General features: G+C 39.4%; 1 protein-coding gene across 6 annotated transcripts in view; it reads left to right on the top strand.

Moving 5' to 3' along the window:
- Positions 1-15856, top strand: part of WARS2 (tryptophanyl tRNA synthetase 2, mitochondrial) — a 75079-nt gene that overhangs the window by 46307 nt on the left and 12916 nt on the right. For 4 of the 6 annotated variants that reach the window (XM_074318609.2, XM_019730588.3, XM_088799531.1 and 1 more), the window contains 2 exons: positions 9980-10060; positions 12908-12993. In XM_074318609.2, the coding sequence (XP_074174710.2) occupies positions 9980-10060; positions 12908-12993 (167 nt within the window). The remainder of the gene's footprint in view (positions 1-9979; positions 10061-12907; positions 12994-15856) is intronic. The other 2 variants (XM_074318611.2, XM_019730589.3) reach the window with 1 other exon arrangement.

Raw genomic sequence — 15856 nt, 5'->3', positions numbered from 1 at the left:
TACCCCCTGATGTTGGGCTTGTCCATGTGACTTGCTTTAGCCAACAGAAAGTGAGTGGGCATGATGTACACCATGCCCAAGCAGAATCTTTCATAGCTGTTCATGTTTGTTCTAACTCTTTTGCACTTTTCCCTTCTAACTTAGAATGGAATGTTCCAGATAGGAGGTACTCCTTCAGTTTGGGTCCTGGAATGAGAAGGTGTATAAAGCAGAGTTATAGCCAGCCTTCAACTACCAATAGGTAGAGTGAATGAGAAAGAAACCATTGCTGTAAGCCACTTATATTGGGGGGGTTATTTGTTACCCAGCATACCCTAGAAAAAGCTGACTGATATAATGCTAGAGATAAAAAGATACAGATGTACACACATACATACAATAAGCAATAGAATTTAGGTGGAGGTGACTTTTAAGTCAGGAGCAGACCGATGGAAGCTATTTAGCTTTGGAAGTGTGAGACTAAGAAAAAGTATAGAAAAATCCAGATGTGTACAGAGAGATGTGCACTGTTGAACATAAATACTGACAGGAGGCAGACCAGTTGAAGAGAGTGAATGAGAGTTTATCACTGAAGCAGAGGTCTTTTAATTAAAATCAGATCTCCAAACAAGGTTCCTGTTAAGGGGATTTGTCATGGGCATGATAAGACTCTAATAAAAATAACTTAGCATGAAATCACTAGTTTCCAAGAGGAAATGATAATTGGGAATTTGTGAGTCTGAACAGTCTTCCAAGTGTCCTAACAAAAACTTATAGGACCCGATTCCTGGGAAGATAACACTTATGGGAAATAGTAAAATCCTAAGGGGCACTGAGGGAATCTTAGACATTTGATCCAGTATTTACTGAACTGGCTTATTGCTTGAATGGGTTTGATTGATACTTAGCAGCTATATCTTTTGGAACCATGCTAGTCTCTATTCTTTTGTTAATTGAATATTTTTTGGGGAAAAAATTTAAATACAGAGAATAATATAACAAACATTCATCTTTCCAACACCAAGGATGAATATTGTTAATGTTTTGTCATATTTGTGTGACTTCCTCATATTAAAAAATAATTATAAAGTTGAAGGCCCCCTTAATCCTTTTTCTTACTTATTCCCTTTGCCCCTCCTCCGTGAGTTCCTTTTCTCTATCCCCAGTTAACCAAAATCTTGGATTTGGTGTGTATCCATCTAGCCAATTTTTTATACCTGTTTTTTTTTGTGTATAATCCCATGAATAATATGTAATATCTTTATTTGTGTGGTTTTTTTATTTTTTATTTTTAAGTGATGCCATATTGTAGTAACTTTCTGCAATTTTCTTTTCTCATACAACAATATGTTTGTGATCCACTTATGTTTATACATATAAATCTAGCTTATTTCTTCTATTAGTTGTATAGTATGCCATTCTCTAAATATGATACATTTTATTTAGACATGCCCCTATTAATAAACCTTTCGTTTCACTCAGACATTTATTTAACAAATATTTATTGAGAACTTACGGTGTGCTAGGTATTCATGTTATGTCAGTGAAGAAAACAAAAATCTTTGCCGCCATGGTACTTACTCCATTGGGGTAACACAAAATAAGTAATAACTATAATAAATAAGCCAGACATAAAGTATATTAGAAGGTGATAGATTATACAGAAACAAAAATAAGGGGAATTGGGAGTGGAATTGAGGAAAATAGAATGCTATTTTAAACAGTGTGGGGTGACGGGTAAGCCCCCTTGATAAGGTAATATTTGAGCAAAACCTGAAGGTGAGAGAGTTAGCCAGGTAAATATCTGGGGGAGAGAATTCCTCTCAGAAAGAGGAGCCAGAACATAGCCCCTAAGGTGGGAGGGTGCCCGGAGGCCAGCATGGCTGGATCAGAGGGACCGAAGGGGGAGTAGGATTAGAACCGCAGGTGTGACAGGGTTGAATGTGACATCATGCCTGACCTGACAGGTCATTGTAAGGACTTTGACTTTTACTCAGAGGAAATGGGTGATGCAGGATTTGGGGCAGAGAAGTGACATGAGATATATTTTAAAAGGACACTTTGGCTGCAGGGTTAAGAATAGACTGTACAGGAGCTAGAGGGAAGGTCAGGGGACCAGTTAGGAAGTTATTACAGGAATCCAGGTGAGAGGCGATTTTGCCTCCGAGGGTGCCCAAAAAAATGCATACACATTTTAAGAAAGGAAAAAAACTGCATTAAAACCGTAATACTCAACATGTACCGATAACAAAAGATGAATACAAGTCATGTATATATATAATTTTTGGCACCCCCGGTATATATATTGCAGGTAGAAGCAATAAGATTTGCAGATGGATTAGATACGGAGTGTGAAAGAAAAAGAGTGAAAAGTGACTCTAGGTTTTGGCCTCAGTAACTGGAAGGACGGAGTTGCCACCAATAGAGATGACAGCAGTGGGTAAGAGCAGGTTTGGGATGGGCAATCAGGAGTTTGGCTTGGGATGTGTTGAGTTGAAGATATCCATTCCATATTCACAGAAAAATACTGAACAGGTAATTGGATACATGAGTGTGGAGTTCAGTGAAAAGGTCCGGCTGGAGTGAACAAATTTCGAAGTCATCAATTACACAGACTGCATTTCAAGCCATGAGATGAGATGAAATTGCAGAGAGTGAGTGCAGAAGAGAATCGAAGTGAAGAAACAAGAACTGAAAACTGCGTGCCTGTGATATTAAGAAGTCAGGGTTGAGTAGGAACCTCTCAAAGAGACTGAGAAGAGAAACTATGGAGACAGGCAGAAACACTACCGTAATACAGTATCTGGGAGCCAAGTGAAGAAAATGAATGATGGTGAAAGAAGTCGTCAGTTATGTCAAATGTTGCTAAATATGTCAATTAAGATGCTGACTGTGTCTGAACCATCCTCACTGCCAACAGTGGCGAGCGGTCGTAGTGGACAGGTGGAGGTGACAACCTGATCGGAATGGGTTTCAGTGAGACGGGGAGTCTCACCAAACACACTGGCAGCTCTGTCTTCTTATCTTTCTGCACTGATGAGAACCCATTCTCCCCACTAACCATTTTGGAGGGCTCGTCCCGTGTGGAGGAAAATAGAGATCTTGACAAAGACCAGAAAACCAGGACCGCTTGAACTATGTAATCCGTATCGCCACTGAATAACTCATTGGTGATGCGTCAAAGAATAGCTGTGATGAACTCCAACTCCATCATTTTCTTAAATTGCTTTATTGAAATATAATTCACATATCCTACAATTCACTCATTTCAAGTGTCCAATTTAGTGACTTTTAGTATATTTCACCGAGTTGTGCATCCATCGCTACCATCAATTTAAGAACATTTTCATCACCCCAAAAAGCAGTCCTGTACCCATTGGCAGTGACTCCCATTGCCCCGCTCCCCTCTCCCTGGCAGCCTCGAATCTACCTTGTCTTGTATGGGTTTGCCGTTTCTGAACACGTCATACAAATGGAATCATACAGTAGGTGTTCTTTTGTGATTGGCTTCTTTCAGTTAGCATAGAGTCTTCAACGTTTATCCAGGTTGTAATATTTATCAACACTTCCTGTGTTTTTATTTTTGAATAATATTCCATTGTATGGCTAGGCCACATGTTGTTCATCCATTCGTCAGTTTGGTGGACATTTGGGTTGTTTCCACTTTTTAGCTATTATGAAAAATGCTACTGTGAACATTTGTGTCAAGTTTTTATATGGATATGTAATTTCATTTATCTTGGTATTCACCTAGGAGTGGAATTGCTGGGTCATGTGGTAACTATATTTAATACCTTGAGGAACGTTAAACTGTTTTGAAAGCATCTATCCTGTTGTGTATGGGAGTTCCACCACCAATGTGTAAGGATTCGAAATTCTCCATTTCTCTCCCCAAACCTGTTGTTGTCTGTCTTTTTTTTTAGTGTAACTATCGTAGTGGGTGTGAAGTGGTATCTCCGTGTGGTTTTGAATTGCATTTCCCTAATGACTACGGATGTTGAGCATCTTTTCTATGCTTATTGGTCATTTATCCATCTTTTTTGGAGAAATGTCTTTTCAAATCCTTTGCCTATTTTTAACTGGGTTATCTTTTTATGGTTGAGTTGTAAGAGCTCTTTATATATCCTGGATATAAGCTCTTTGTCAGCTATATGACTTGCAATCTCTCTCATACTTTTTGAACTATCTTTCACTTTCTTGATGATATCCTTTGAAACACAAAATTTTTAAAACTTTGACAAAGATGAATCTATTTTGGTGTTGTTTTTGCTTCTGCTTTTGTTGTCACATTTAACAAACCTTTGCTTAACCCAACGTTGTGGAGATTTACTCCTATGTTTTTTTCTAAGCGTTTTATAGTTTCGGCTGTTACATTTAGGTCTGTGATCCATTTTGAGTTAATTTTTACATATGCTATGAGGTAGGAATCCAACATCATTCTTTTGCATGTATATACATCATGTAGATAGTCAGTCGTCCCAGCATATTATGTTGAAAAGACTATTGTTTCCCCCACTGAATAGTCTTGGCACCCTTGTTGAAAATGTATGGATTTATGTCTGGACTTTAAATTCTGTTTCATTGATCCATATATTCTATCTTATTCCAGTACTATGTTGTCTAGATTACTGTATTACAGTGATTGATTTTTTTCCTCTCTCTCTCAATCTTTATTCTCGGTTCCTTGCTGTTTACCTGGAGTGATTTTTTGGCTATTAAACCAAGCTTGCATTTCTGGAATAAATCCCACTTGATCATGTTATGTAATTCTTTATATATGTCGCTGGATTCATTTGCTAGTATTTTGTTGAGGATTTTTGTATCTGTATTCATTCACAGGGGGTGTTGATCTGTAGTTTTCTATTGTTGTGAAGTCTTTGCCTGCTTTCGGTATTAAGATCATACTGGCCTCCTGGAAAAAGGAGGAAAGTGTGCCCTCTTTTATGGTCCGGAAGAGATTGTGAAGAACTGATTTTTAAAAAATGTTTGTTAGAATTCCCTGATGAAAATACCCCCACACCTGGGGTTCATGTTTGTGGGTGCTGCGTGTTTGTTTAGTGACTTCTGCAGCAGTTCTGGAAAGTCGGTGTGCTTTGTCCTGTCTGGCCACTGCCGTCTCTGCTGGGTAGCTTAGTGCTCAGGTACTGATGGAACAGAAATTTCTAAATGCCTCGATCCTGTACTTTCAACCCCCGGCTGAGGGGCTGACACGGGGCCTCCGGTGAGCCAGAGGAGAGAGATGAGGCTCTTCTCAGGCTCTTCCTGGATGGTCATAGCCCTGCACGTTTGTGGCCTGTTAGATGCCCGGGAGGATGTCAGGTGTTTTCAAAGCACCCGATGGCCATATCATGTCGCAGCTTTTCCCTTTAAGTTTTTTGGCCAGCCTCTTGTTTTCTCCTGCTGGTATCAGCACCTCAGGCAGCTGTCATAATTCTTTGCGGCTGATTATTTCTGAAAAATGTCCTAGGGAGCTGGCTTTTCCCCACTGAATGAGCTTTAAGTCAGGTGAGATAACGACACTGCATGGGGCTTTTCCAGGGAGCTATCAGACAGGTCAAGACAGCGACAGTTCTCTGGGGATGGGCCCTTTTGAGACGCCTCCAACCCAATCTTCCCTGTCCACGCGCGGCGATGCTGCTGGTTACCATGGCTACCACAGGCTGATGGGAGCAGGTCAGTCAGAATGCCACGAAGCTCTCTGTTGTTACTGAGATTCAGATGTTTTTCTTAAATATTCTATTGCCAGCGCAGGTTAATGTTCCAGAGTTCTGTAAAAGTTGACTTTGACCATTTTTTGCTAGTGTTCTTGTTGCTTTTATGAAGGAGCAGATTTTTCAGAGGTTATTATGCTGCTATCCCTGAAGTCCCTCCACCTTGTTTTAAACACCAAGAAGCTTTTGATTGTATTTTATTCAGGGCCCAACATTGTCAGATGTACTAGCCGTTTACCTATTTCTGCAAACAACTGAACACACCCATGTGACTCGTACCCACAATGCTCTTTGTGCCTCTTTCCAGTCACTAACCATCCCTCCCCGAAGATAACATACTTTAAACTGAATATAACTTGAATTATTTAGCACACACTCTTTTGTGTATGACTTCTTTCACTCACCATTGCACTTGTGAGATCAACTCATGTTGTTGAATGGAATTGTTCGTTCATCCTCATTCCATTGTATGAATATCATAGTTTATCCATCCTGCGTAGGTGGACATTTGGATTGCTTACAATGTGGGGCTGTTACATTATATTCTTGCACATATATTTTTGTGAACAATGACACGTATACACATTCCTGTTAGATATATACCTAGAAATGGACTACCTCGGTCAGGTGTGATATGAATGTTGTCAGTGGAAATAGTTTTCAAAGTTGGTACACTACCGGTTTACATCACACAGCAATGTATAAGAGTCTTATTTAGTCAGTATCCTTGCCATAGGTGGCGTGATTGGGCTTTCTCACTTCAATCATTCTGATGCATGTGTAGTGGTATCACAGTATGACTTTAATTTGCATGTAATGCATTTGACCGATTTTCATAGGGAGAGCGGCTTTTTTTTCTTATCAGTTTGTAGGAGTTCTTTGCATATTCTGTATAGCAATATATCCTATGGAGGTTTGCACATACGTCCTCCCACTCTGTGACTTGCCTTTTCCCTCTATAAATGGTAGTGTTTGACAAAGAGAAGTTACTGATTTTAATGTAGTTTAATTTACCCCGATTTTTTTTTTTTACTTTATGTATAGTACTTACTGGATCCTGTTAAAAATCCTTCCTGAAGAAAGTTAAAGATGCAATCAATTTCATTTTTTTCCTGCAAAATTTTTAAAAGACCTATTATTTAGGCAGAAGGTGTTAGTCTACCTTGAAGAATATCAGCGTTTCCCCAAAATGTATGTTACAAATGATTGCCCTCTTTAATTCACAGAAACATCCATGAAACATCAAGCCTCATATAACTCTATTCCTGAAGATCTTTTGTTCTTTGCTATCAAACCCAGCAATTCTGTTGAGTATATTTCTTACCCCATTTGTTTCTAATCACCCTGTCTTCTATTTTCAGAGATAATAGAGCCCATTATATGTGAAGTCCTCTGACTTTCCGCTCTGCACTCCCATCCCACAGATATAACCTCATCCTTATTTGTTTCCCCTCCTCTTGTTTCAGTGAAAGATGTTTCAGAGAGTAGGTCTATCCCACCTTAAAAAGCAAAACAAAATTTTTGTTCTCTAACCCGTTATTGCCATCTCTAGCCTCCCTTAAAAAAAATTTTTTTTACACATGTGATAAAATTGCATAGAACTAAATATACCCACGCAACGAGTGCGTATAACACTGATGAAATCTAAATAGGGTGGATGGACTGTGTCAAATTCATTTTCTTGGTTGTGATATTGAACGATAGTTATGCAAGATGTTGCCATTGGGGAAAATGGGTGAAGGGTAGACTTTATCTGTCTATATTATTTCTTTAAACTCTATGTGAATCTATAATTATCTCAAAATAAAAAGTTAAAACAAAAGTCTCCCTAAAACTTATCCACAATAGTAACTACCTTTTGTTGACCCCTTACCGTGTGCTCGATACTATTCTAAGCACTGTTGGGTGGATACTAGTGTTAACCTCATTTTAGAAATGAAACTGAAGCACAGAGAGGATAAGTCCCTTACTCAGAGTCACCTAGCTATTAAGTGGCAGAACTAGCATTCAAATCCAGGCAGCCTCACTCCAAAGACAGAGCTCATAAGTACGCTGCTATTCTTCTTGTTCATCTGTCTTCATCTCCTGCCTTCTAGTCGCACTTCAACTCTGCCCCCGATAATTTAGCTTCCATCCCAGTCACTGCACCTGAATATACTTTTGCCTCGGTTACCAACAAATCCGTCGCTACATCTAATGGATTCTTTTTGGTTCCAACCATCCTGTCTGCAGCCTTTGATACTGTTCATACATTCAACAAATACGAGTATTTATTGAGCACCTACAGCGTGCCAGACTGTGGTTTTACGGCGATGAACAAGACAGACAAAACTGTTGCGAATGACAAATAGGCATATCCTTACTGTTACTATTAGATGCATCAGAATTCTTCAGTCACTGCTGACTTGTTTGTGGTTATGCAACAGGCCACCGTATTGTTCCATCTTTTGTTTTTCTGCAGCTAACACAGATCAGATTGTTATGCTGTTTGTGATTTCACAACGTAACTCAGAATATACTGTATTTAAATACTATTTTCACTTTTTTTCCGGATAGAAAGCAGTTGTCATTAATATGAGTACATTAAGAGAACCAAATCCTGAAGTGTACTACCCTTCTTATATAATTAGTAAGGATAAGTTGTGAAAATTAACTGCCTTTGACCTCCTTTTTTTCTGTATAAGAATAAATTGGGTTAATTTTATGCCCCCTTCTTTGGAAACACCAGGAAGATCTCTGCAGAATATTAACTCAGTCTCGTTCCATATGTCCAAATAAAAAGCTACTCTACGGAAAACGCTTGACTTCGTGGAGACCTGATGCCAGCTTTTTGCATGTCCCCAAAGCTGGGCACATGAGCCCGAGCTGAAGAGAAGGAGTCATCTGGTCTCTTTCCACATGACCATGATTATTTTCTGTTGTCATTCCTTTCCCCAGTCCAGTAAAGAAGATACAAAAAAAAAAAAAAAAAAAAAAAAATCCCCTCCTACTTCTAGTTGTCAAAACCCAGTTCTTGTTTTATTAGTTCTAATGGGAATGTGTTTTGCTTGCTGATTAGAAGCAATAATCCACTTACTTCCATCCAGGATTACTGTTTTTATCTGATAGCTGTTTGTTTACAGCAGCAGTTAGCAATTTGCATGGACAGTGCTGTCAAAATCACTGCCCTCAATGAAACCCAAATGCCTCTTGGAAGAAGGAGGACAGATGTAGCCCAGCGGCTTGCGAAACATTAAAAGTGACTCCTTGTCAAACACGTGAAAAACAACTCTTCCCCCTCCATGACTTGAGGAAAAAAATGAGAAACTATCTTAGGCCAGATGGTGATTCCTTGCTCGTAAAATAGGCCTGGGCTGGTTCAGCTCCATTCCTTTATGTTCGTTTTGTAAAACCCACAAAGAACACATTTGGGGCCACTTTTCAGAGTTGGCAACAGTCTCTGCTTTTTAAGGAAATCATATGGACACAAATAAAGCCACAATGGATGAAGGGCTCGGACTCCCCAGGGTCCAGAAACAAGACGCATAGGCCTTAAATTCCAGGTTATCGGTTAGAACCTGGCTTAGGCCCAAGAATCATCCCAATTGTTGCCAGGTTTGCTTACTTGATTACATTTGGTTAAGAAGAAAACAAATTGGGAAAAGGTTATATTTTCTTGTTGACTAGACAGCTTCTTTTTAAGAGAATAAAAAGGAAGGAGGAGAAAAAGAAAAGAGAAGGAGGGACAACTAGAAACATATTAAAACACCCTTTAGGATGATAAAGTGATTCCTGAATTTCAAATTATTCTCGGTCTAAAAGATTCAGTCTTTAACTTTAAGTTCAGTACCTTTCTCTGCCATTTACATGTAAGGTATTTAAAGCTGCTTTTCATATATTTAGCAGTTATTTAGACGGATTTGAATGTCTGTGTGTGTGTGTGTGTGTGTGTGTGTGTGTGTGTGTTTTCTTAATAATCTTGGCTTTTTAAAGATGGAATAGATGTGTCAGAACATAATGAAATCCTCTCCCTGAAGCTTTTGTAACAGTGTGGTCAGCTGCTTGCTAAGGATGTCGTAAAGAGGATTTAAACACTAGACTAGTAATCGTATTGGTTAGTTTTGAAGATTTCTTCTTCACCTAATATTCTATGCATTGTGAATCAGTCCCCTTCATCTGTCCTTTTTTAAATTACCTTGATTTGGGATATTTTCAGCCCTTTAAGGTAATACCTGTTATCTATTTAGTTTTTGTCAAATATGCAGGAAAACACTGACCATCTTTGTTTATGTTCTACTGTATTTCTTTAGGTGTCTGAACACACCCAGTTAAGTTGGATCCTTACCTGCATGGTCAGACTACCCCGATTACAACACTTACACCAGTGGAAGGTAAATGCCAGTGATCTGATTAATAATCAGAAAGAAGTTCAAGGTCCTCATTACAGCTACTCTTTTCCCTCTCTGTTTATTTTTGTGATAGGTTCTGGGAATCCCGAGTTTATTGCCATTCCTGGTCTGCTGTTCACTGGTGGCTGAAAGAACTATCTTTAAACTCTCTGCCTCAGGGTATTAAACGGAAAGTTAAAGGGTTAAGATTCCTTTGAACGTAAAAACTGGATAAAAATATCCAATTTAGTATTTGATTTTATCTGCGTGTGGTTGAATCAGAGTGACACTGGATAGACTTGGTAATGACTTTGAAGCTACCACATTCTACTTAACACATAGTCACAATTTCTGGATTATTGGACTCTGAAGTTGTCCCAACGCCACTGGAATTAACTGGCAAATCAGGCAAGAATGTTTTCATTGTGGGGAGAAGAGACAACATATTTTATTTATTTATAAAGTTGAATCCAGGCAACAGTTCAAACCCACAGAAGAATTAAGACTGTACTTTTTCTTAGACGTTTGACTGCAAAAGGTAAATTGGATAATTCATAGTACTTTGCTTCCATTTTTTACAATTGGATAACCCAAGGGTAGGTAGCCCCCAACTACGTCAACATTAATTTCAGTTTTCAGCTTCTTTCCAGCATATTTTCAGGGCCGTTGGCTTTCTCAAAAGCTGGTTCAGAAGCCTTTGCATATGTTGCAGAGGCAGACAGAGCCTCAGTAAGAGGTATTGGTGATGCTACAAAATCATTACCTGCCAGGAATCACAAACACCTTTTTGTCATATTCTCTACCATATTTTTGTTTTAGGCAAAACCTTCTCATTTTATCACAGTACTCTAACACTCAGTTGACTACTGAAATCCTTTTTATAAGAATTGAATACTAATTTCATGAGAAATGTTCCTACTTAAAAGTAGTGTCTAAGGACGGGCCATCAACACGTGACGTGTGAATGCACTGATATTCTAGAGACGCCTTCCCACTAGCCCGTAATTTCTTATTTGTGGCAGAAACATGGATTTCCAATGCCAGCCTTATCCTAGAGAGTGTTACTGCCTCGTCTGGTCATTTCTTCATTAACAAAAACTGGTGATGCCTTCTGTGAGTCTCCCATCACGCAAGGCGCTGGAGGTATACAGCAGTCAGCAAAGACAGAAGGATGCAGCCCCTGTCATGAGGCTTGCAAGTCTTTTTGGGAAGAGACCATTAAACAAGTCATCAGAAAGTGTGGAGGTGGAAGAGGAGGGGTTCTAGTGCTAGGGAAGGATCTAAGAGCACCTTGGTTTTGATTGGGGCAGTGAGCGGCAGGACAGTGGGATAGAAAGGTGGGGTCAGGGCTCAGAGTCATCTGGAGGATTAATGAGCTAACAGAGATGGAAGGCATTTGCGGTACATAATAGCCCTCAATAAATGTTAGTGTTCTCCACATCTTTCCCTTTTCTTGGTAATTTCAAGATTCAGTATTCTGATGTAAAAAAAAACACTACAAATTGAACGCAGTAGCAATTTGTAAAAATTGGGTTGTTTTCCCATTTGCTCATTGCCAAATTAAACTGTCATTATCTTTACCCAGTGATCATTGCGAACTGGCCTTGCTCATGGACATTGTCATAAGGAAAGGTACTGAAGGGATTGTATGTTCGAACTTTTCACATTTCCTTTAAATGGCCTATAGCATTAACTGCCAAAACCCAGAAACTACTGGAAGTAACCAGAAAAGTGAAGTCTGCAACTCAGTTATGAAACGATGACAGTAAGACGATGAAAGAGAGAAATGGCTGCTCTTCAGACCCGCACTCAAAGGGTGTGTCTGCACGTTGGTGGGAGACACGTGATGTGAGCCCATGAGTTTGGTCCTGGGATCATGCAAGTTCATGAAATCAGTTGTTCAGTTCATTCAGAAATAATTGGGCCTCTGGGAAGTAATTCATATTAAATAGACACATGAGATTTATCTACGTGACAAAATGTCTATTTCTCATTTTATAAGCAATGAGATCCCTAGGCCTTAGAAGCAATTATCAGTGAGCTACACAGAGTTGTTCCCTGCTAATAAGTAACTCTGCTCAGAGAACAAATGACGCATCAGCACCGTTTAACCACAGCAGGGTACTGGGTACCTCTAGGGTTCATACTGAGTGGATACACACTAGTAGTTTATAGTTGTCACAATAGGTGACATTAAATATTTCTAATGTCACCTCCGGTGTTTCCATCAGCTTCCCCATTAAGGTAATATTTTGGTCTATACAACCTGTCCTGTGTATTGGAATCGCTTTACTCTCACTGCTTTAGCACCTAAAGATCAATACAGATAATCACCATGGGTAGATTAAAATTTCTCTGTTTCATTTTTCCAAATGCCATGATTTTTGTTTTTTTGTTTTCTTAAGTGTGATTTTGAGGGAACATTCCCGTTTGGTCAACAACATGTTGTGAGACTTTCGGGGAGGTGTTCCCAGATAAACAATAAGCAGTTTGATGTTAACTCATGTTAATTTATAGAGATTTAATTTCATGACATTTTCTGACCTTACCTGTGAAATCTAGACTGCATCTTATTTGGAACCTTGAAAACTCTTGCACCCTTGCTTTGATAAAATGAATAAACGTAGTGGCAGTGCTTTAGCGGGGCAGCGGTGAACTGGACTCGCCTAAGCCTGGAGCGTGAAGGCGAGCCAACTACAAAATGGCTAGAATTGCTAAAAAGGAACTGAGACGTAATGTTATGACAGGTGGATTCAGATTACCCTTTGCTTGCTTTAAGGATTTCTTAATTTAGCAGTATAATTAGGTTCACGTCAGATTTCTTTCTCTCCTCTCTTTTCACCCCCACAGGCAAAGACTGCCAAGCAGAAGCACGATGGAACTGTGGGTTTACTCACGTACCCAGTGCTCCAGGCAGCTGACGTGCTGTTGTACAAGTAAGGAGCAGAGTTTACCCCGTCTTATCCACACTCGTGCTAACGAGAGGGTGTTTTAACCTGTCCCAGAAAGATTGGGTCCATGGGGAAGGGGAACGTAGAAAGGATCAGACGCAGGTATCAGTTTGCCTCTATTCCCCAGTAATAGGTACTCAATTATAGAAGGAATTTCCAGTGTGACAGTGATAACGTTGAGTGCTAATGCTTAAATAGCCATCATGTGCCGGAGACGTTATAAGTGCTTTACATACAAGAACGCATTCAATCCTCACAAGAACCTTATCAAAAGTTAGACTGTTATCATCCCCATTTTACAGATGAGGAAACTGAGGCCCAGAGTGATGAATTACTTGCTTAGCATCATGGAACTAGCAAAGTTTGAACCCAGGATTGGAGTCTAGATGGTTTACGTACAGAATTTGTGCTCTTAACCACTGTGCAATACGTTCTTCCCCAGGAATAATTCAACTCCAAGAGTTTTAAATGTTGATTTGTCATAGGGTCTAGATTCTAAAGCAATGCTGTTGAACAGAACTTGCCTGCAATTATGGAAACATATCCGTGCTGTCCAAGACCTCAGCTACTGGCCACACGTGGCTATTGAAATGTTGACAGAGGAACTGAATTGTAAATTGTATTTAATTTTCATTCATTTAAATTTTAACAGCTACCTGTGGCTACTGGCTACTGTACTGGACCTGCAGGTGGAGAGCAAGTTTTTTATGATGTAGGGTGTCCTCCCTTTTCCTAGACCCATAATCCTCTAGTCAGCTACTGCTGCCACTTACAGGTCTCAAGGATATACAGCCAGAGTATGCCAACCCTGTACTCTCCGTACTGCTTGTCCCGTCTTCTGGCCCCTTCCCTCTCCTGATTCTTCTCTGTTATCTCCACATCAGCTTCTAGATCATAATTCACACCTGGCCAAGCCTTGCTACTGTGAAAGCTTCTGAGGAAAGAGAAATTCCATTAGTCTTTTTTCACCACATCCCTAAGGCCTTGATCCTGTAAGTGAGTCTTCCCTAGGAGAACTCGAATTCTTTGCATGTGACAATAGCATGGAGAGGACAATGTATGTACCTTGTGGCATGACCCCAGAGTCCTTGTGCAGTTATGATGGGAACAGCCAGAAGAGTAACTGCGTAGCTTTACAAATAAGGAATATCCAATATTATATGCAGGCCATAATTAATTATGGTTAAAACTTATATATAAAGAGTATGTGTCTGTTGGTTGTTCTAATTTGAATGCTGGACTCCTGTTAGCATTTATTATTTATTATAAGTGACTTTTTATTTATCCTGGGAAGTCTAGAATACTTTTCCCCAGGAGTAGTAAGTGAAAGTCTAATAAAGATCTGATAATCTATTTCCCAGCCATGTAGCATATTTACTTAGAAAGGTTCTGTGAAGAACCTTGATTGCTCTTGCTTGTAAAATGCGTATAATAATTATCTTGCACAGGATTATTAAAGGATTTGAGAGAAACATGGGCCAGCCAGTGCTGTGCCTGCCTTCTGTCCCTTGGTTATGATTGGTGATGATTATGTCTTTGACAACAACAATCTTCTATCTAATTTCATTTTCAAGGGCAATTTCGTTATAGAGTAAAAGGCTGAGATTTTTTTTTAGCCCCAGGATATAGAGGCACGTAAGCATGGTACATTTCCTTAACAATTCAAGAACTGTAATGGGAGAATCCTCTGAGCTCAAGGCTGTGAAAAAGAGTAAACTTGAACTAGAACCTGCTCGGCTCATAGACTCTGTTCCTTTGCGCTGTTTTCTCCTGCCTTCTTCCTTCAGACTCCTCCCAGGGGAACTGTTGTCACACCACACATAGTCCACGTTTCCTGGGCATGGGTGTCCTTTGGACCACTACAGAGTGTGCAGACAGGTACAATAAAACCAGCTCTGGTTTCCCCACAGCATTTATTCTGTTAACATACACTTCTCATCGGTTTCCTTATGCTCCCTCCCAAGTTTAAGAATTCCTAATTGCTTGATAATAAGTCGCAGAGGCAGGACTCAAACTCAGGTCCGATTTTTAGGCTGCATGTTGTTTTCTCTACACCAGTGCTCATGCACTTGGGGGTATTTTTTGTTTGATTTTGGTTCAGGTAGTTCTGGATTTTGAAAAAGGTCATAGCCAGAATGTATATGAATATTTACATTATAAATAGAGACAGACACAAAAAAACACAAATGTGGTGGATGGATGGATAGAAAGATAGATAGATGATAGATAGATAGATAGATAGATAGATAGATAAAAAATTTGTATTTTCTCCTACCAGTAAATTTATATATGGCCTCTTCATAAAATGCTGATGTAGGCCAAGTATAGATTTAGTGTTTGATTTTGTCAGAATCAGCATAGAATGAGTGGTACGTGGTGTACTGGAGAATGAGCTTGAAGGAAGGGAATGGAAGAGGAGTGTATGAAAGATTTATGTAATTGTTCTGGCGGAACTTGGTAAAGAATCCAGAAATGGAGAGCTGAGACCATCTTCAGCTTGAGAATATAATAAAATAGCAGATATTTGAAGAGAGACAAAATTTTGATACTCAGAAATAGCAAGCATTCATAATTTTTAGTTTGCATCTGCATTATTTTTCTGAGTAATTTCAAATAGTTGACTATACAGTAAATATTTCTCTCTCACTTTCTCTCTCTACACACATACACAGAGCGGGGGGCACTTTGTTAAGTACCTGTGATGCCTCTACTTCAGAAAAAGGCACCATGCATGGACTGAGGGGAAGAGGAAGGAGAAATTAACATGTGGTGAAAATTGTTTGCCAGGCACCGTATTAGCTGCTGCACACACATTATCTAGTCAGATTCTCACAACGGCTCTGAGACT

The sequence above is a fragment of the Rhinolophus sinicus genome, chromosome 7 (assembly GCF_057876585.1).
Source record: "Rhinolophus sinicus isolate RSI-liver-muscle chromosome 7, RSI-T2T, whole genome shotgun sequence".
Classification (NCBI taxonomy): domain Eukaryota; kingdom Metazoa; phylum Chordata; class Mammalia; order Chiroptera; family Rhinolophidae; genus Rhinolophus; species Rhinolophus sinicus.
Note: the sequence above shows the minus strand (reverse complement) of the source record. Positions and strands in the feature narration are given on the sequence as shown.